This window comes from Parus major, chromosome 9 (assembly GCF_001522545.3).
Source record: "Parus major isolate Abel chromosome 9, Parus_major1.1, whole genome shotgun sequence".
Classification (NCBI taxonomy): domain Eukaryota; kingdom Metazoa; phylum Chordata; class Aves; order Passeriformes; family Paridae; genus Parus; species Parus major.
In genome coordinates, this window is record NC_031778.1 from 6,354,494 (window position 1) to 6,374,800 (window position 20,307).

Here is a 20,307-nt window from a genome sequence, read left to right on the forward strand (position 1 = left end):
TTCTTCCAGGAGACGGGGGAGCTCCCCCATTTTTCTGTTTCCCAACACAGTGGAGGAAGATTCTAGTGGCTTCTATATCTGACAGCTCTCTTTAGGATCTGCTGGAATGCGGCGCCTGCTCTTTCTCAGCTGATTTGTGCGTAGAGGCTTCACCATGGTGGTCCAGACCTTATGATCTCTCAGGCCAGTCTGAGGATAGCTCAGTCTAGCAAAAGAGAAGCATATATTGTCAGACGGATGTTTCTCCTTATAGTCAGCATTTTTTTCCAAGTGGTTTTTGAGGAAGGTTTGAGCTTGGCAAGGGCCAGTGTATGTGGAACATATCAAAATCTGCAGCTGTTCCAAAAACTAAAGACATACATTAGAAATATATATAGCATTTTAAAAGCAAGTTTAATGCCCTGGAAAGGAGTTTTAAAATTAACTAAGCCCTGTGGATTAGCAAGAGTATTTATTTTGTGTGCTGTAGTAGCCTGGCATTGTCCATTTTGTTTGTGAATTGATACTTATCAGCCACCTGACTGTTACAAACCTGAATTCCACAGAGACCTCTGGTATGTTAAAGCTGTGTCATTTTTCTGGCACTAAGATACAGAATAACCTGTCTTACAAGATTGTCAGACTATTTGTGTCCCGTGTTTTAACTGAATGTTTATCCTGTTGGGCTCTCTCAGCTAGTAGGTTCCTGCAACTGTTTTGGGGAGAGAAGTAGGTTTCTTGTGGTACCAAGGCATGACATAACACTGCTTGTAGCTCCTAGGCAGTATTTGCAATCAGGAAATTTGGGGTTGGACATTCAGCCCCAACTTTTTTGCCTTTTGTCTTTCTGAGCTGCAATTTTTGAGGTTATTTTCATGTAGTTGTTGGTAGTCAAACCTGAATAAAGTGCATGTGGATTAAATCAATATTCCCACAAATGCACAGTATAAGAATGAGCATATGAGTTTGTGTATGCTGGTGTGTCAGTCTAGTTATAAAGCAGTTAAAGAAAAAAAATCAGTGTGTGAAGACAGTTTTGGCACCACAGCCCTGGGAAATGGCAGCTGGCCAGAGAGTACTGAGGCAGGGCCAAGACTATCTGAAGAATACCAAATGCTAATGTTGGATATAGCACCTTCTTTACTCTGGTTTCACTCTTCACCCCCTGGGCTTGCAGCTTGTCACCCCTGTACCAAGTAGATGCAGTTCACAAGGCACAGCTGGAGGTAGAGACAGATATCCTGGGTGTGTATGTGTTGGTAATCAGATGCCAATTAAATGAAAGGTGCAATTACCTGCAACTGAAATCCGACCTGGGTGAGTTTAACTGTTACACTCCCTGAGTCAGCTTGAAAATGCTCATTCAGTTTTAAATTATTTATCTTCTTTGGTATCGTGACAGCATTGAAGACAAGGGTAAAACTGCACCACAGTGTGGGTTGTGTGCTCATGAGAGTTTTAGCTTGTGAAGGCTGCTCAGTTTTGCTGAATGAATCTATGAAATGCTTCCAGCAGAGGGCACTGAGGTTATTGGTCTCCGACTCCAGTTCCCCTATGGATGTGTGCTGGAGGCGCAGAAAGCGTGCCTGTCAGTAAAACCTGTGCTTCACCCCTCTCCTCTGATGCTTTTGTAGACTGTCATAAAAGAGGGGATGCTGATGAAACAAACCAGCTCCTTCCAGCGCTGGAAGAGACGATACTTTAAGCTGCGAGGACGAACACTCTACTATGCAAAAACTGCTAAGGTAAGGTCCTGACAGTACCTGTGAGGCCAAGGAAGGAAGTCAGTAGAGGAGCTTTGGAGGTAGATGTTTGTCAGTGGGGAGGCAGCCCTCAGCAGACAAAAGAGTTCTTTAGGCACTGGTCTTCAGGTTTTGTAGATACTAGAAGATCCCTGTGTTTTGCCTCACACTTGGAAATCCTTGGTTTTGAAGTGAAGTATCATGTGGACCTGTGATACTGTTTTTCTACATTTTTTCTCCCTTTGGTGCATTTTAGTAGGGAATGGACTCTGAATCAGTAGATGGAAGAGAATACAAATGAAAAAAGAGTGCAGTAGACAAGCAAGGCTAGAATTTATCAAATCAGAGCTGCTATGCATCTGGTTTAGTATGTTGATAGTCAACTAGATATACAACTGTCTCACAAGAACAAAACCTACAGTTATTTGGTGTTCATTTAAAATAATCCTTTAATAAAAACGAAGTCATTGTATTCACTGTCTGAAGACAGGCCAGAGTGATCCTGAGTGTATGGAACTAGATTTCCAGGTCCTTGGTGTTGTTGGTGCTATGTCTTTCCTTCAAATCACAAAAGGCTGTGATACAGAGCATACTAGGCAGACTCCCTTTGAGTCTGCTGCTTGTACATTGGATTCAAGAATTTATTAAGATCTTTAATTTTTTCTTTCCAGTCCATTATTTTTGATGAGGTGGATCTGACAGATGCCAGCGTAGCAGAATCCAGCACAAAGAATGTCAACAACAGCTTCACGGTAGGACTTTTTGCACTATTTTCTGTTCTTCTTGCATCTTTTCCCCACATCCCATCTCTTTTGCAGTGGAAAAACACCTGAACAATCTTCACAGGAACTTTCACAAAAAAAAAATCAGAACAAACTTACTTTTCTTTACAATATGATAACTCATATTTGTGCATGTGGGAAATTACCTCAGGGAAATACCTCAGCTTACTATCTGTTGTGCTGAGACTTGACATTCAGGGATTTTCTTCCCTATAAGCTAAGAGGGTTTGATAGAACCTGTTTGCACAATGGGACAGAAAAATTTGTTCTGCTGAGGGAGTTGGAGGTGATGTTCATGTTCCTGCTGGAGATCTTGCTAAAGGAATTTAGTTCTTCCCATAGGCATTAAAATATGTAAACTTATTTCTCTGACTTTGTGTGTGTATGTGTGTGTTTATATATGCATGTTGTATAGAGTGGGAAAGCAAAAGGAGGAATAGAAAGAAATAGCACAGAAATAACTGTGGGATTGGTTCAAGATACTCATTAGATGTGGAATGTGTGCTAAGTAGTTTCAGTCTGGAAATGTGGTGGTGTCCCTGCTTCATTTTCTCCAGGCTCAGGAACTAGGAGGAAAAATGATTGCATTTCTAAGGTGCAGATGTTCTGCAGGCTCCAGTTTGGGGGAGCACCTGGTGTGCAGAAAAAAGCCATTAGCATCAGCCTTGCAGGATGTGTGTTGAGCTGGTGAGCAGCAGCAAACCTCCACACAGCTCCTGAAGGGCTCAGAACAGAGGAGAAGGAGGGCCTGGAGAAAGAAGGTGTGCTCCAAGGCAAGGTGAAGGGGGGAGTAATCCAGGTAGAGGGAGGAATCCCTCCTGGTCCTGCAGGTGGTGACCAACACTGAACAGTGTGCCTTGTTCTGCAGCAGGAGTGATCTGCTGCTGTAAACATCTGCCAAAGAGCATTTCTGTTGAGTAGCTGTAGCTTTTGGCTTTGCAGTGCCTGTGTCCAGATGAAACTCCAACACATTCCCAAAGCTTGAAAAAACGTTTGACATCCATAGTTGGATAGGTACATTGGATGTGGTAGTTAAATATTGAATTCTAGTGTCAATGTTAGAGTACAGAGAGAAAGTTTATGCAGTGATTAGAGTACGGGATATGTTTTCAAGAATGTTATGTTATTTACCTATTAATAAAGCATTTTATCCTGAATCCTGCTTCTCAAATATAAGTAAAGACTGATTCTTCAGGTAAGTGTACTGCTACTGTGCTGCTTACTGTTGTAGTTGGGAGAGATTTAACATCCATCAGAAAGACTATGTTAGGGACAGAAGGAAAGAGTGTATTTGCTCCCTCAGATTGCCCCATACAAGTCAAACAGTAAAGAGTTATTTCCAAGACTCTGATATTAGACTCTGTCAGTTCCTGCCTTCCCTAGCTGATAAAAGGTAAAGAGTTACCTTGAAATTCAAGGTACAGTTCCTTATCAGTCTCCAGCTGAGCAGTGTATCATGGTGCTTATGTAAATACAAGAAAAACATGTTTCCTCTTAATTTCTATGTGCTCTTTCTGTCATGGCTTATGGAGGTGACTTGTTTACCTTGAGCTCTAAAAACACTTAAGAAATTCAGAAGGTGGCCTACTCTTGCTGCTGTTTGCTCTGTTACATCATTGCTCTCACTGCTTTTTATTCCTTGCAGTCATGCAGTTTTCTGTTGGTTTTTTTGAGATCTCTCTGCTTCCCCACTGTATCTTCCTTTGTAAAATTCAGACTTTTTTATGCATTTATTTTCCCTGTTTCAAATCAGTGGGTCATATGATTTCAGGTTTTCTCCTAAACTGAAAATACGTAGTTTTGGTGTTATAATCAGGGTTCTGGTTTTCTTTTTGTTTTTTTGTTTTCTGCAATGGAGGCTAGTACTTGTGGATTTATAAAAGAATGGTTTATTTCTGAGAAAACTCAGTCTCTATCCAGACACCTGCCTATAATGTATAGATTCTGCAGGTCAGGTTGCCTGAATGATGCCTCTAACTTCCTGACAAACACTAAAAACATCAGATAAACCATCTGGAGGAGCAATGTCCAAAACTAAGAGGTAATAAGGACTGACCAGTCAGAAGATCAACTCTTGAAAGTGCATTGAGGTGCATGAGGAGGCAGCATCATGAGAGGAGAAAACCAGAGCATAAAGCCAGGGAAGGTTGTGCTGCATGGATAGAGGAGTAAAGTAAAAAAATAGCTGTCAGTAAACTTTTTACATAGGACATGACTGACAGGTAATTTGTTTGCTCTCAGCAGGAAGGAGGGCAAGAAAAATGAATTTTAGGACACCAACTTCTTCCTCTAAAAAAGTGTGTAATAACAAATTCCACCACGGTTTTCTTGGTTGATCTTGCATAGTTTCCTCAGTAGGTGTATCCAGTTTGCAGTGGGGACAGTTTTCAGGACTGCTACCCAGAGTTAATCGATAGATGACTATAGAATGGGCTGGGAGCATGTGACATGTGCCATTTTTGAGCTTACAGTGTTGTACAGCTCCATTCCCTGATGTGTAATGGGAAGCTTTATGTTTAACTTTGTTCCTTTAGGTCAGGCAGTGTGGCTGCAGAGGTATTTAACAGGAAGCCTCTGGGAACAAATCTTACACCAGCCCCATGCCAGAGCTCTGTTCTCTCATTACACCTCTAGGCTGGTTTTTGGTTTGGTATTTGCTGGTTCTGTCACATCTCTGCCATCTCTGTCCTTGAGAGTCAGCTGTCTACAAGATAAATTCTTCAGGGATGTCTGGGCTGTGACAGGTGCTTTTCATGTATGATCCCTTGGTATGTGGTGTATAGATCCCTCCCCAGCCTTTTCCTAGAGTTGCTTTCTTGCACAGGCCATAGAGAAAATCTGCTGTGGCACAAATGCAATGATAGGTGTGTTGTCCTGGGAGTTCAGGACCCTTTATTTCAAAGAGAGCAATCAACTTTTAGCCTAGACTTTTGCCATTAGTGTGTGCTGTTTTGTGCTCCTAACAAAATAGAGATCAACAGCACTGGATGGATGAGGACAGAGCCTGGCCCTGATTTCTGAGCAGCTCTTTCTTAACCATACTCTCAAAACCTCTTGTGATTTCTAAAAAACAGATGATTTGGGATCACACTGGGTGCATTCCCAGTGAGACTTCAGCTCTTTCCATGAGCAGTTTTTTCTTGGACAGTGCAGTTTTGCAGTAACATGATTTGTTAAGGTGCCCACATGATGGACTAGCCTGCAGTTATGTGAGGATCATTAAAACAAAATCTTCAATGAGGATGAGTTCCATACTTTAACCTGGAGTAGTGTTTTCTCAAGATAATGCTTGGAAGTCTAGGTTTTACTGATCTCTGTCTCAAAATGATCTGCTTTACCTGTTTCACGGACCTGAACCATCCATTATGCCTGTTCTTCCCTGTGACACCTGCAAGGTCTGGGGAACACCAATCACTCTCTTGCCTATTGCTCAGGTCAACACTTTGCCACCACAGCTCTCCCCTCAAAAGTCTTTAAAAACACTTTGGATCGTCTCCTTTGGCCCATTTTTGTAAGTGTTTGTGTGGTGCGCAAATTCTTCCTCCTCAGACTGGTATGTGGGCTGAAGATCTGCTCTTTCTAGAAGGTGCCAGCTGAGTTAAGCCTGCTGCCTTCAGTGTAGCTGGTACAGTTAAAGAAGTGGTTCCTTACCAGTTCATTGACCCTTTCCTGCTTTGTGGAGGATTTGTATAAAGATAAGGTATGTATTCTTTAATACTAGTCAACGCCTATCATTGTCAGGAGAGCACCTGGAAAGGACATCATATCTTCCCAGGTATTTTGTGTTCCAATATGATTCTCACATGGTAGTTCAGTAAATGTTTTCCAAACATTTATTACCAAATTGCTACCAAATGATGGTGTGGACTTTGACCCTCATTCACATAACATGAATTACAACATTTACTTCTTATCCCATCTGATTCAGAGCTTTCAGATCCCACAGGAGAAATATTCTCTGTGTGGAGAAGGAATTTTGTGTAGTTTGGTTTCTTCTTTCTGATGCTTTGGTGAAATGGAAGCTGGTTCAGAGCACGTTTTTGAGTGCCAGGAGCCATGCTAGTGACCCCTCCTCCATAGTTAAAGCTCTTCACTGGAAGAGGTGGAGCTTGAGCTCCTGAGCTCCTGTAAACCCTTTTTTGTTGGGAAGTACCTCTCAGCTCAGCCGCAGACAGGAAACAGCATATTATTACAGTCAGCGCCTGCCTCTCCACTTCATTGCCGTCAGAAGGAAACTTATCCCAGCTCCTCCTTAAGCAGGCAGCTAATCAGCTTGTGGCAAGTGGAACGTAGCTCAGAGAGACTGACCACAGACGAGACTAATGCTATTAATTGCATGTCAAGCAATCTGTTTAGGTTTTTTTCTGAGGGAGTAGGCTGCTCTGGACACTAGTTTAGAGGAAGATTGAACGTGAAAGGTAAGAGCAGGAGCATGAGTTTTCTGGATTGAGCACTGGGAAACATGGCACCTGTGCCAGCATAACAGATATCAGAAGCTCAGGTTCTTTGGAATATGTTTGCTATGAGCTCTTACTCTTCAGGTGTTCTCTCCTGAGTGGATTTATGTAGATGTATTCTCTAGAAGAGGAGTAAAAGGAAATGTGCCTGCGGTGCTGTTGGAAATGCTGCACCCAGTTAAGAAATACTGTTTATTAACTGATGATTCACCCTGACCAATGTCCCAGGAGAGAGGAAGTACTCAGGTTAGAATACCTCTCTTACAGAGCACTTGCATGACTGGAGGCAACAGTGGTTGTGGTAGGCTGAGGAAAAGGCAGTTGCTGGTGCCCCTGAATGAGAGAGTGCAGTCATCTCTGAGGAGTATGGATGGCATTCTCCAGCTGTACGGAAGCCTGAGGTGTGCTACAATTTCTTTCATATTATAACCTTGTTACTTAGTACCGAGACTATTCAGCAGTGAAGTTGCCAGTTTCTGTCTTGTGAAGTTTTACGTTGGTGATCTCCAGAGTGCATGTTTCTGCTGTATTGTCTCAGGGCTTATTAACGCTGTGGAGAAATAGCTTGAATTTTCATTTCTGGGTAAGTAATCTTTCCTATAAACAGAGGGCAAAGTGCTTGAACTTGGGCAAAAAATTGAAGTACTGATAGGCCTTCCTAATGGGGAGAATATGCTGTTGATATTTGCAGTTCATTCACAATGAAGTGAAAGTACCTTTGCCACTTCATGGTTTTGTGTCAAGTTAATTATTTATGTAGGTGCTTTTAAATTAAAATACATCCTTTCCAGCAGAGAAGGCAGCGAAGTCTTCTCTGAAGAGTTTGGTTTTGAAAGAAAATAGAGCTGCTGAAGCTACAGAGAGTTTGCTCCTCCTGTCTAGCACTAGAGCTGTGCCTGTAAGGCACTGTTGGAAAAAGAGGAACCCAGATCAGCCAGATCAGAGGCTGGTTGTGCTGGTTTGAAATACAGGCTTCAAGAAAGAGCGTGTCACTTATTTTTATGAGGAGAAAGAATATAAGAGCTTTTGTTGCAAGCTATTTGCAGGAAGTCATAGTTGGACTTCAAGCTTTGGCTGATAGAGATCAGGAAAATATGTGTGGTTTGACACTTGCACAGATTCTTAAAACTGCCATGTGTGGCCTCAGCCCTCTGAAGAAAATGGAGTTGAACATATGCTCCAGGGAGTCACTGGCATTTCTAGCAAGGGAGAGGATTTTCCTCCCCTGCTTCCTCAATAGGGGTTTAAAGAGACCCAGAGAGAAGGCATCAGCTGGGCAAAAAGACTGATTAATCCAGTAACATATTGACACAGGCCAGTCCCTGGTGTCCTGAATTCTCACAGAGTCACGGATTGCCCCGTTAATATTTGGAAAAGGGAAAGATTAGAAAAGAGAGACTTATGAACAGGATGAGTCTTTCTTCCTTGTTTTTAATCTTTCGTCTCTAAGTTGGGAAAAATTGCAGCGCATGCTGGAAATTCAGTTTTTGCTGGGGGTTGTTGTCTTTTCCACACCCATGTGTGTACACATTCAGGAATTGTACACTCTTTGCTAGTGCTTCTACTCTGTTTATATTGGCAGCTGTCAGAATTTCCTTTATAAGCAACTGAAAAGATGAGTAGAGCCGTGTATTGCCATGTCTAGAATCACTCTGCTGGTTTTCAACCTTCATTAAGTGCAGTTCAGTCCCCATTTCCTGTCAGAACTGCTGCAGTTTCAAAATACTTTGCTATTTTAGTAGTTTGTAATCCAGACTTCAATGCAGTTTTTTTCTCCTTGAGAAAAGGCCCTTTGGTAAACAGACCATTCTGAGTCACTGTTAGTCAGTGAAAATAGTAATTTAAAATCCTTTCATGTCAAGGATTTTTGGGACTTTTAATCCAGCCTCCTGTGGGAGCTGGTCATTAGTCTGCTGTCATAAAAGAAGGAAAAATCTGGAGAAAAAAGAAGATAAACATGGAAGAAGAGTTAGAAAGTCTGGAAGAGGTTGCTGTGGGTGGAGAGATCTGGCGATTGCTACTGTATGTTACAGAGTGACTCAAAAATATGCATGAGGTTTTGAGAGAGATGAGACTACTGTAAGAAGTTACACTGAGCTTTAACTGTTTACTGTGGGACAGGATAGACAGGGAGCTGAAAAGTGAAGGAGACTGTTTGTGAAGAGCTTTTGCTTTCCTAGAGGGAAGTTTACAGCTTTGAAATCATGTCTGCCCTTGTGTCTGAACACTGGAGTCTTTTGTTTGATAATCTCTTTTCTCTTTGTAACTGTCATGCTGAATTGGGGTTTCACCTACCTTCCTGAGCAAGACTGCAGATTTCAGCATGTTCTCCCCTTCCAGGTGGGGGCACAAAGGCAGAGCAATGCGTGGTCATTTGAGAATATGTTCAGCTTTACATGAAAGCTACTTTAGAAGGAAAAGGCTACTTTTTGTGCAGGGAGAGGCTTGCTAGCATTACTTGCAGAAATGCTGCCTCTCTAATTCTGGTGCTTGTGATAGTGCATGAACAGGACTTGCCTTAGCCCAGTGTGGAAAGCTCCTGGGTTCATCAAGCTGTTGAAAGTTATTAATTCCCTTTTGTGCTAGCTACCAGCCTCTGTTCAACACTGCTAAAGTTAGGGGGCTGTGAGGAGCTGCTACTAACAATAAACTCTCAGTAACAGGTCATTTTCCTACCACTGATATGATCTTTTATTGCCCACTGCTGTGGTTTTCTGGGTGCCAGCCTTGCCATGTGTGAGCCCACTGAGACAGCAGCTCTACCACTCTACCACAGTCCTGCCCCTCTGTTCTTCATGGATTTGCTTCTGTTTGAGTGAGTAGGAAGCTTTCTCTGAAATATGCTTTACCTTCCTAAAGGGGCTGCCCTTTCTGAACAGAGTGGTTCTGTTTAGGACCTCTTCCTGGCAGGATTGTGTCCTTTGGAAAACAGGTAAAGGGATGTATGTGCATCTGCTGCACTAGCGTGTGGGTAATGGAGCTGAGCTGAGATGCTTTGGCACTTGGTACAGCTGCTCTATCTGCTCCCACTGGGTATTGTTCCATCCTTGGAGATCTCTAGGGATTAACGGACCTGAACTGCCAGGAGAGTTGCATTTCTGACATGCTAACAGTGGCAAAGACCTTGCATGCTCTAGCTTTTGACGTCTGTTAAATTGTTGCTAAAGTTTTAAAATCCTCTTCTTGTCTGTGCTTCTCTTACCAATTGCCAAGAGCAGGAATGTGCCTTGTTTAAGAACAGTTTCCAGAAGTCTGTAGGAATGTGACCCTGGTATGAGAGATGATAATTTTCCCAGGGATAATGCTCTGTCTGGTCTAGTTTCCCACTGCAGCATGGGGGAGGTTAGGGACTGGGAGAAATCCCAGATGGAGGGTCAGCATGAGTTGAACTTGACCTGCAGCACAGCATAGCACAGTAAGTGCCAGTGCTCAGAGAAGGTGCACTGCTGCCCTGGCTCAGGAGGGACAGATTGCAAGGTGCGTAAACCTAAAAATGTAAAATAATGTAAAAATGGTCCTAAAGAGACCACAACACACTGGACCTGCTTTCCTATGGAAATGAGCTGTCCTGGATTTTATAGATTGAAAATGAAGGTAAAAGAGACACATGGAAGTTGGGGATAAAATAGCTGGTGTATTGTGAACAGAGATCAGAGATTTGGGCACTGAGGGCTTTGAGGAAAATCTTGTTACTGCTATTTAAAGGAAAAAAAAATAAGGGAAAGGAATTTGGCACAACAATAAGAACATTAATGACTTGTTTTATTTGGTGGAAATGAGAGTTTCCATGGGTGGAAGATGGTCATTTTAGCAGGAAATTAAGACCTTGCATTATAAAAAACCACACAAAACGGGTGCATTTCTTCAGTGTTACATAAAAAGCTACATTTTCTTTTCCATGTCATCCAGGTTTTGGGTGAAGAAAATTGCTGCAGTTCTAGAGAGCTCTACCTGACCTCTGCAGTGAGTTATAATGGGACTGGATTTGTTGGCAAAACTGGGTGAAAGCTGAATTGTGAAATACAGTAGGGACGTAGTCTGTGGAGGAAGGCAAGGCTTGGACCCTTTTGAGTCTTTGATACTCATATTATTGCTGTCTTCCAAACTGTAGAGACCTTCTAAAATTATACTGACTCACTGCCTAAGGCTTTGCTGGCCTGATGCTGAGCTCCAGACTGTTTCAGAAACAGCCATCATTGAGACAGACATTAAAGATTTTAAGTGTTAAGGACTGGTTTAAATCTCAAATTTGTGTTCTCTTCTCTCTTTTCACAGTCTTCTTTTTTGTGTGTTTGCTGAGGGAGTAGCACTTGCTAATCCACACTTAATCCATTTTGCCCTGTGTGAGTTCAGTAATTGTGTTTGAAACACAGTGGATTTGCTGGTTTGTGAACCTTGCTGATGAATACAGGTGAGGTGTTTTACTGTATTCCAGTGTTCATTTCACTGCTGCTGTTGCTGAAACAGGAGCTGAAGTGGAAAAATGGCTGAGTCCTCATTACAATCTCACCCAGTTTTCCTTCCTGAGTCTTGGACTCTCAAGATCATTGGATGCCAAGATCATTCTCCACCACACAGAGCAGACACAGCAGTTAGCTACAGGTAGGGGGTGGTTTCCCTACCTTTGCCATATGTGATCAAACTGAAGGTTTAGAAACTTTATTTTTTCTAGTTTCTAGGTCTCTAGAGCTCCAGAAATTCCTGTTGTCTCTGTACTCAAGTAATCAACTGTTTGGAATAATGCAGGATCTCTTAGAGGGATTCATGGCTAGCACCTTTGAATGTAAGTCTATATTGGAACAGGATATGAGTAAAAGGAAGCAGTCAGAATGAGCAGGTCTTCTCATACCCCCACTTTTGGCCATTCTGAGAAATGTACACATCAGGAAAATTATATTTAGCAAACTTCAATATCCCCCCCATCCCATCTCTGCCCGCAGCATTTCTTCTGTCAGCTCTGTGATTGGGCCAGTGTGATCTTAACTTGCTTTGCCATCTTTTTTATGTGGTCACTGAGCTCACCAGATGTACTCTGATAACAAACAGTCCCAGGGCATGCTTGGCTAGACTGTCACTTTATTGCTGAGAAGTTTCTGGGGAGCCAGAAAATTCCCCAGGTGAGCAGAGATGATAAAATTGGCTTGGGTGGCAGCAAGACAGGAGAATGAAGTTTATGCTCCAGCTGTTGGGGAGGGGAAGGTTACTCAGTACAGCAAAGGGTGAAGTATATCAGATTTCTGTTTAAAATTCAGTCTAATATAGGAATCTTTTTTGGACTGCCTTTTGAATCTGATTATTCACAGCTGTTCATCAGGGAAGGACATCCAGGGACATTAGTCCATTTTTAGAACATGAAATGAGGAGTTTTCTTTGGTTGGCTCTGTTGTTTGTTAACTGGCTGTATTGGAAATATTAGTAAACTGGTGTTAGTTTTGGACAGAGGAGTGTGGGTCAGCATGAGAGGTGGGGGTTAACAGCTGGTAAGAGGGAATGGGCCATGTGAGAGAGAGGAAATAAAGTTACATTTTCAGTGTTAAAGAGTGTCTGTGTTTGCACAAGACAGCCAGTGAGGGCATGGTTATTTTCAGATTTAGTTTTTTTTTTTAGATTTAGAATAGGCAAGCTTGAAAATTGAGCATTTCTCTGATAGGCTTGAGATGACTCATGGAGGGCACATACCTATTTCCTGGGGACCTGACTATCACCCCCATTTCTGCAAATGTATTTCAGGAGTTTCATATGCAGTGAGAAGTTGATAATTAACTTGTATCCTGATTTGAAATATCTTTAATCCTTCCTGCCATTCCCATGTGTCCTTATGACTCTCCAGGAGTGATTTAGAGGGACTTTTCCCCCCCTGTGACTGTGGAACTCTTTTTCTGGTCAGAATTAGGTGTCAGTCATATCACCATGTGGTGAGTACTGGGCACCTAGTTTCTACTAAACAGTGAAATCTAAAGAATCACACCCAGAAGTTCAGTAGCATTTAGGATCAAAAGTTTTTACTATTCAGTTTTTAGGCAGAACAAGCACTTTTAATTTGCATAATTGCTCATATCTAAATACAGTTCTGAGCTGCTTTGGAGCGGGAAAGCTCAGAGTTCTGCCAATCCCCAAACAAGCCAAAAATCTATGAGATTAAAAATAAATCTGAGAACTTTTTATTGGTTTTGGTTTTTTTTAACTCCTAGTAAGGCAGCCTTCATCCTAGCTCAGACGCAATCAGATCGTTGTTTTCGTGCTCTCTGTTTATGAGAACAAGAGGTCACTGGTTGACATTACTGCTTTGTAAATTTAGAACAAATAAAAGGAAATGCTGCTTCACCTAGTGCGTCGTCATCCTGTGGAATATACTGTTCCAGGATGTTAGTCAAAAGCTGTAGCCAGAGCATAAAAAAATAGTTGGATCATGCTCGTTTGTAGCCATGTGCACCAACAGGGATAACCAAGCCTTGTGTTCCAGAGTATTGGCTCATTGCAGCTGTAACTGAGAGTGAACTCCCTGGACTCCTGGCTGGGAAAGATCAGCTTTCCGGGGGGAAGATTGGTGTGGCTTCTTTTGAGATGACAAGAATGATTTTATTTTTGTGCAAGATGTTAAACTGATCATCGCTCTTGCCTGGACAGCATGGTGCATGTAACAGCCTTGGCCCTCTGTCAGTATCCTTCAGCAGGTGTATGTCTGGAGCTGAAATAGCTGGTTCAGAGAGAGGGAGGGAACAGTGGCAGGAGGAGTTGGGAGTAAGAGCTTCTGTTGCTCAGCCCAGTGCCGTGGTACACGTGCTGCCCACCGCACGTGCAGGAAGAAACGGACAGCTGCTGCACCACAGGGCAGGCACAAGCGGCTGATGGCCCCTGGTACCCGGGCTGGGCTGGGGGGGGTGTGAACAGCAGAGCTGCTGAACTGCTCTGCAAAGGAAGGAACCCTATTAACATGTTTCTGAATTCTTGATTATCCTCTTTAAGATGTTTAACTGTAATACTGCTGCATATTAATCAGGAAAACAGGTTTGTATGGTTTCTTCATTTCCCTAAATAATTGCTGCACTAGTTACATTAAAATCTTGTCTGTCATTCATAGTGAAATCTGAATTGTTCCAGTTTGTTCTCCTAAGGAACAAGCTTTTTTAAAGAGGTTTATTCTTTTACTTCCCATCTCTGGTGGTACCAGTAAATCCCAGTGCAAATGTTACTTTTGAACTGACTGATATATTTATCCTGCACAGTTGCATTTATTTGCAGTTTTGTAGTGACATAATAGACCCTTTATTTTAATTCTGTGACTCTTTGTCTAAATGATTCATGTATGAAAATCTTTTGATCTCTTTATTTATCCTCTTGTCTTATAAACTTTGACTTTGTTTTTTGAACAGAGGGTTGCGTAACACTGAATGTGGGGATTTTTAAGATGATGCAGTAGGTGACTTTAGAAGGAATTAGTTGTTTTCTATATTGGATGGTCTGTCCAATGATCCAGGGAGTCAATAGCCTCAGAAATTAATTCTTATCAAAGGAATGTCTGTATTTCTGTATTTTATGTCAATATTTTAAATTTCTTGTCTTCCACTGTGATTAAAAACTAAGCTATAGTTTCCATTTTCCTTCTGTCCCCCAAAAAGGCAGAAAAATAGGAAAAGGGGCAGCACTGAGTAGGAGTGTTTTGAAGCTGTTCTTCCCCAGTGCTCCAGAGCATGCCAGTGACTCAAATGAACTGGTGGTTCCTTACAGAATTTGACTGGTTTTACAGCCATGAAAGGTCCTTGGATGCTTCATCCTACAATGTTTGGACTTTATATGTGCTACTGTTGTATGTATGCAACTGTAGATATTCTTGGCCTTATTAGCAGGAAGAAAGTGAGGTCCAGTGGTGTCTGAACAAATTAGCTAACCTTGGTTTTACTTCCAGAGGAAAAGCTGTTTCCTCTTAGCAGGACTCAGACATGCTTCTGTGACTTCACACTGATTTATGCATCAGTGTTTCATGCTCTGGAAAAAGTTTCTCTAGGGTAGCCATTCTTACATAGCACAGTTTTTGATGGAAATACATAAAACTAAACACTTTCCTGCTTTCCCAAGGAAGAAGAAACATTCCTGTGAATACCTTCTTTGGAAATAAATTTTTTCAAAGCTGAAAATGTTTAAAGGAAAGTGAGGGAAGAGAGAAGGAGTTCCTAAAAGTTTTATTTTTAGAATAGTGTTAATATTTACTTCTGTGTGCTTACAGCTGATAGAGATCTCAGGTCATTTTGTCTAAGATAGAATGCTCCAAATGCTAAAACTGTGTTTCTAAAATGAATGGCCAGTCCTTTCTTTAAAAAGGGATTTAGTTCCTTTCATTGCCTACTTAATGTGTCTGTAGCACTGGTTTCTAGGTATTAGTTGTGCCTCTGGGTAAGGTGGTGCTATTGCAGGTGAATCTGCAGTCTGACAATGAAAAGAAATAGAGTTTGAAAAATGAAGACCTTAAAATAAAGCAGTATTTTCCAGGTGTGTCTTTTTTGTTGAAATTACATCCGCATTTCTTGGCGGATGCTCTGAGGCATTTCAACATCAACTAAAAGTTTGGTGTTTGATGTCAAAGGCTTTTATTTTTAATCTGTTTTATGAATGATGATGAAAAAACTGAGAAACAGACTGGAAAACGAGGATATTGTATTGGGGTGATGTGTGTGGGTGTTTTAGTGTTCATTAACAAAACTTTGGCTGAATGGTTGGTTCACTAGAATCCTAGTTTATTTTAAACCATTCTTTCAGATGTTATGTACAATTTGCTTGAAAAGCAGATGATGTAGACAAATTTTTTCATGTACAATATGTAGAGGGGTGCAGGAGAGTCCAGAACTCCTGGAAATTTTTGGAGTTGACATAAAAGGGAGCCTTTTGGTTTTTCTTAACAGTCCTCAACCTTAATGCAGCTTTTCTTAAATCCAGGCCTTGAAAACACTTGAATATTGGTTTAATTTAAGTCAGCTTGCTGGAAATCAGTACAGAGCAGTGCACAAAGAGACAGTGAGATAACTACACTGTGGGGAAGAAAGACTTTTGCCTTATGAAGAATAAAGGCTAATATATAGTCAAGTCTGGACTCCAACTGAATGAGCAGCCGTGAGAACAGCAGACATGGTCCTCTGAAAAGCAGAGCACTTTTATTTCCTCTGCTGCCACCAGCTGACTGAAGGAGAGAGTTAGTGGTAGAGGACACAGAGGCCAAGTGCCTCCTTGGGCAGGGGGAAACTCTGGCCACCCTGCATGTCTTCTGCTGGTTTGTTAAAATATTGGGGTTTTTAACACAGGGCAACTAATGCATGGGAGTTAGCCCAGGGTATAAACACACTGAGGAAAGAATTGTTAGAGGGAGGCAGACTCACCACAGCCTCATCCTGATAGGGGAACATTTGTTAGAATATCTTTTAGGTATGTAGAACAAGCCCTCAGGAAACATGAGGGTTCAAATTGCTTATTTTGTTTTATTTCTCCCCTCCCCATGAGGGAGACTAAACAAATTGTCATGACTAAACAAATTTCTAGTATAATATTGCAGAGTATGTTATGTGATTCATTAATTGCTAAAAACTGGTATACTGTACTATTAACAAAATGTGTTAATGTTCTTACCAGTTTTAAAAATACAGTAAGTCCTTTAAAAAGACTTATACAAGGTCTGCACATAATTACTCCTGCTGCTCTGTGCTTGATCTGTGTTGTGCTGTTATTTAGGTATAAGAGATTTTTTTTTACTCAGTTTAGTATTGGGAATGACAGCTAAAATCTGAGTGGTTCTGTACTTTTAGGAAGTACTTTAAGGTGTGCTGTGGTGGATGAGAAACATGATTCAGAGGTGAAAATAACTTTTGTTGTGCAGCTCTGAAAATAGCTTCAACAGACTGCACTAGTGGTGAGGTGTTCTCTCTCTCTCTCTCACTGACATGTTCAGTCCTTATTTTCTCTCTTCAGATTATTACTCCATGTCGGAAGCTCATCCTTTGTGCTGATAACAGAAAAGAGATGGAAGATTGGATTGCAGCACTGAAAACTGTACAAAACCGTGAACATTTTGAGGTAATGGGGAAATATGTTCCTTTATATTCTGTGCTTTCTCTGCTAAATCACAGCTTGTTTTGAGAGTCAGCTTCCAGTGAAGTTGATAGAAGTCATTTTATTGACTGTAATGGGTAATACTGTTAGGACCTTCTGTAAAATTGATCCCAAATACATTGAAGTGATTCTCCAAAGAATGTTTGCCTTTGTATATGTTCCCTTGGGAATTTGGAGAGAATTTTCAGAGCATGGGGATAGGTTATGAAGCAATGTTCCCCTCCCACTGTCTTTTCATTTTTCAATTATCCTCCCTGCTCTAATTCACATCTTGCCTGCTTGGTATTCTGCCAGCTTCAGTGCATCTGCCTGCTTCCTGGGGTTGAGTGAGACCAGTTCTGCTACCACAAAAAGCTCTCATGTTTTCCCAACTCTGATGCTTGCCTCCCTTATGCTGGCAGAAGCATTTCTCTGCTACACAATGAGCCAGGTTGGGGAACTGATCTTTCTGAAAATATAATCTGATTAAAAAAAAATAAATTTGGGGATAAATTCTCCAGCAGATAAATTCTCCAGTTCATTTTCCTAGACACACTTGTAGTAAGACATGGATGAGAGGTGGTACAGGAACTGTAGTGAAGGTGTGACTTCTTTAGGTAGTGTAGTCTCTTTTGCTTTAGAGATCTTCTTGGGTTTCAGCTAATGTGTATAAACTGCATGTCGCCCACTCTTTCCTAGTAAAAAAGTGTTCTGTTTCTGCTTTTTCAAACTGCTTCATGCAAATCTTCAGAGAAAAAGAAAGTTTTGTTGCTCTACTTTAGACTTTCCTGTAATACATTTGTATCATCAGTCTACCCAGTACAGCATGGACCATTTCTCAGGGATGCATAACTGGTACGCCTGCTCCCATGCCCGGCCAACGTACTGCAACGTGTGTCGGGAGGCCTTGTCTGGGGTCACATCACATGGGCTGTCCTGTGAAGGTAAGCGTGCCCTTGTCTTCTGCCTGGGAAGGAACAGCCTCATTTTATTTTTGTTTTTGCAAATATACCCAAATATTGCTATCCCTTGTTAAAATCATGTGTGTGCAATGAGCAGATACACACTTCTGAGATATCTGAGAGAATATTCATAAGAAGACTCCTATTCATGAGAGTAACTGTATTTATAAGAATGTACTTGTTAAGTGTTTGTGTGCCAGAAGGTTAGTCTTCCTCAGCTTTGTCTTAGCAGAAATGCCTGGCTGTGCACAGCTCATGCTTCTAACATGACTGCAGTGACACTTATGCTGTGTAAAATGATGGAGCAGTGTGCGACTATATAAATCATGTTAAATTTAACAAGGTGATCACTAAGCTTTGTACAAACAACTGGCAAAAATGACAAGGCAAGAATTAATAGCTAGATCAGAGCACTTACAGCTGATTATTTTGATGGTGCTAAGAAGGATAGAGTGTGCCCATGCTTTCTTCTGGAGCCAAATACACACTGCCACATTAGATCTCCTGAGGCAGGATTAATACATTCTTCTCTTCCTCCTTAGTGTGCAAGTTTAAAGCCCACAAGCGCTGTGCTGTGCGGGCAACCAACAACTGCAAGTGGACAACTCTGGCCTCTATCGGGAAGGATATCATTGAGGATGAAGATGGGGTAGGTGTTAGTCTGAACTTTTCCAGCCTTACCATGACATGGAAGCACTGTCTTGTGTTCTATAGCTTTTTTTCACTTCATAAATAGCAGATTCTGCCTTTACATGGAATAGATTTCTCCTGTAAGAGCATGAGATTCAGTGTGAAAAGGCCAACCAGGATAGCAAGGGATTCCTTAGTAGGAATAAACTGGTATGGACTGGGGGGAGTTGAGATTAAATAATTGCAAGCATGGAGAACTTGATCTTAGTTTTGGCAAAAGAAAAATACATGTTTGGAACAGCACCTTAGCATATTGGATGTCTGATGCACCCGGTGTTTCCTGGGTAGCCTGGGGTGAGTCACCTGGACTCTGTGCTTGAACATGATGTAAATTATGTAAAAATTTGTCCTCAGGTGTTTTCTAGAAATTGTCTTTGGTGTCCTTAAGCAGTGCATATAAAGAGTTGCTTCTCTATGTATCTCAGAGTCATAAAGGCCTCCTGTATCTTTAAGCTTCTGTCCCTCTGTACTTTTTGCAGATCTCAATGCCACATCAGTGGCTGGAAGGAAACCTGCCTGTTAGTGCCAAATGCACTGTGTGTGATAAAACCTGTGGCAGTGTCCTGCGTTTGCAAGACTGGCGCTGCCTATGGTGCAAAGCCATGGTGAGTTGAATAACTGTGATCATTTCAGTAAAGGACAGGTTTTGATTAGATCTGTGGTATGTTCTTTTAATGACACTTGCTTGGAATAAGATCTCTAACCATGCTGTCAGTGTTTGCCATGAAGGACTTTATTGTTCTGCAAGAAATAGAAATTTAATTTATGCTAAGAAGTGTTGCTGTGATACATAAAAGCAAGACCTGAAAAAAGTATCCAGCTTCTAGCCAAGCTCATTTTATTTTGAGAGTGAGCTTTCATAGAAGAATCTCATTACAACAGACATGAATCAAAGCTTCAGTCATGGACTGCACTGGATTTTAAGGAGCCATTATTTGTTATTTCTACAGGTTGAAAAGGTGCAACAAACTATAAAGAATACTCAGCTATTTTTATAATAACAATTTCCCTTCTGTTGCAATAGATTACTCTTGCCTAACCACTGAAGAGATACAGATCTTGTTATGTTTCCGGTTGTCTATAATACTAGTAAAAGAAGTATCACAAAATATGTTTTTAGAATGGGAGGCTCAAATGTCAAGCAAACTCTCTATCTTGCAGTCTTTATGTACCAGAAAAGCCCTGCTCCACTTTGTATTTCCTTTTTTGGGTGGCTTCATTAATCTATTTTTTTTCTTACCTCTTATGTCCCTCATCTCTTCCTGCTTTTTTTTTTTTTTTTTTCTCTCTTGTTGTCTTGAGTTCCCACCCTTTTCTTTTGTTGCTACTTCAGATCTCTCAGCTGAGGCCAGGATTTTGAAAGCAGAATGCCTGAAGGCTCCTAAAGTCACAGAATCTGGTATCTGGTTCTCTCAGCACTCAAAGTGCTGTTCTCATAAATTCAAATGGCAGGAAAGTACATACTAATGGAAAGAAGAGAATTCATAGAAGGCTCTGATTAGATAATTCTTAAAATAACTTTATCAATAAATTCATCAATTGACATTTTTTGGTGATCACCCCCTCCACCTTTCTTCCTCTTACAACTTCTTTTGGATGGCTTTAAGAGATATACCATGGT

The 20,307-nt window shown here is 41.3% G+C and overlaps 1 protein-coding gene across 10 annotated transcripts in view; it reads left to right on the plus strand.

Annotated features, from left to right (window-relative positions):
• The window catches only part of DGKD (diacylglycerol kinase delta), a 67,895-nt gene that overhangs the window by 23,182 nt on the left and 24,406 nt on the right, over positions 1-20,307 (plus strand). For 4 of the 10 annotated variants that reach the window (XM_033516747.1, XM_015637260.2, XM_015637259.1 and 1 more), the window contains 6 exons: positions 1,614-1,724; positions 2,393-2,473; positions 16,915-17,019; positions 17,846-17,978; positions 18,539-18,645; positions 19,166-19,291. In XM_033516747.1, the coding sequence (XP_033372638.1) occupies positions 1,632-1,724; positions 2,393-2,473; positions 16,915-17,019; positions 17,846-17,978; positions 18,539-18,645; positions 19,166-19,291 (645 nt within the window). In that variant the 5' untranslated portion in view covers positions 1,614-1,631. Of the gene's footprint in view, positions 1-1,613; positions 1,725-2,392; positions 2,474-6,731; positions 6,922-7,227; positions 7,362-10,352; positions 10,438-11,663; positions 11,744-13,381; positions 13,617-13,863; positions 13,969-16,914; positions 17,020-17,845; positions 17,979-18,538; positions 18,646-19,165; positions 19,292-20,307 lie in introns of those variants that run through there. The other 6 variants (XM_015637255.3, XM_015637252.3, XM_015637258.3 and 3 more) reach the window with 6 other exon arrangements.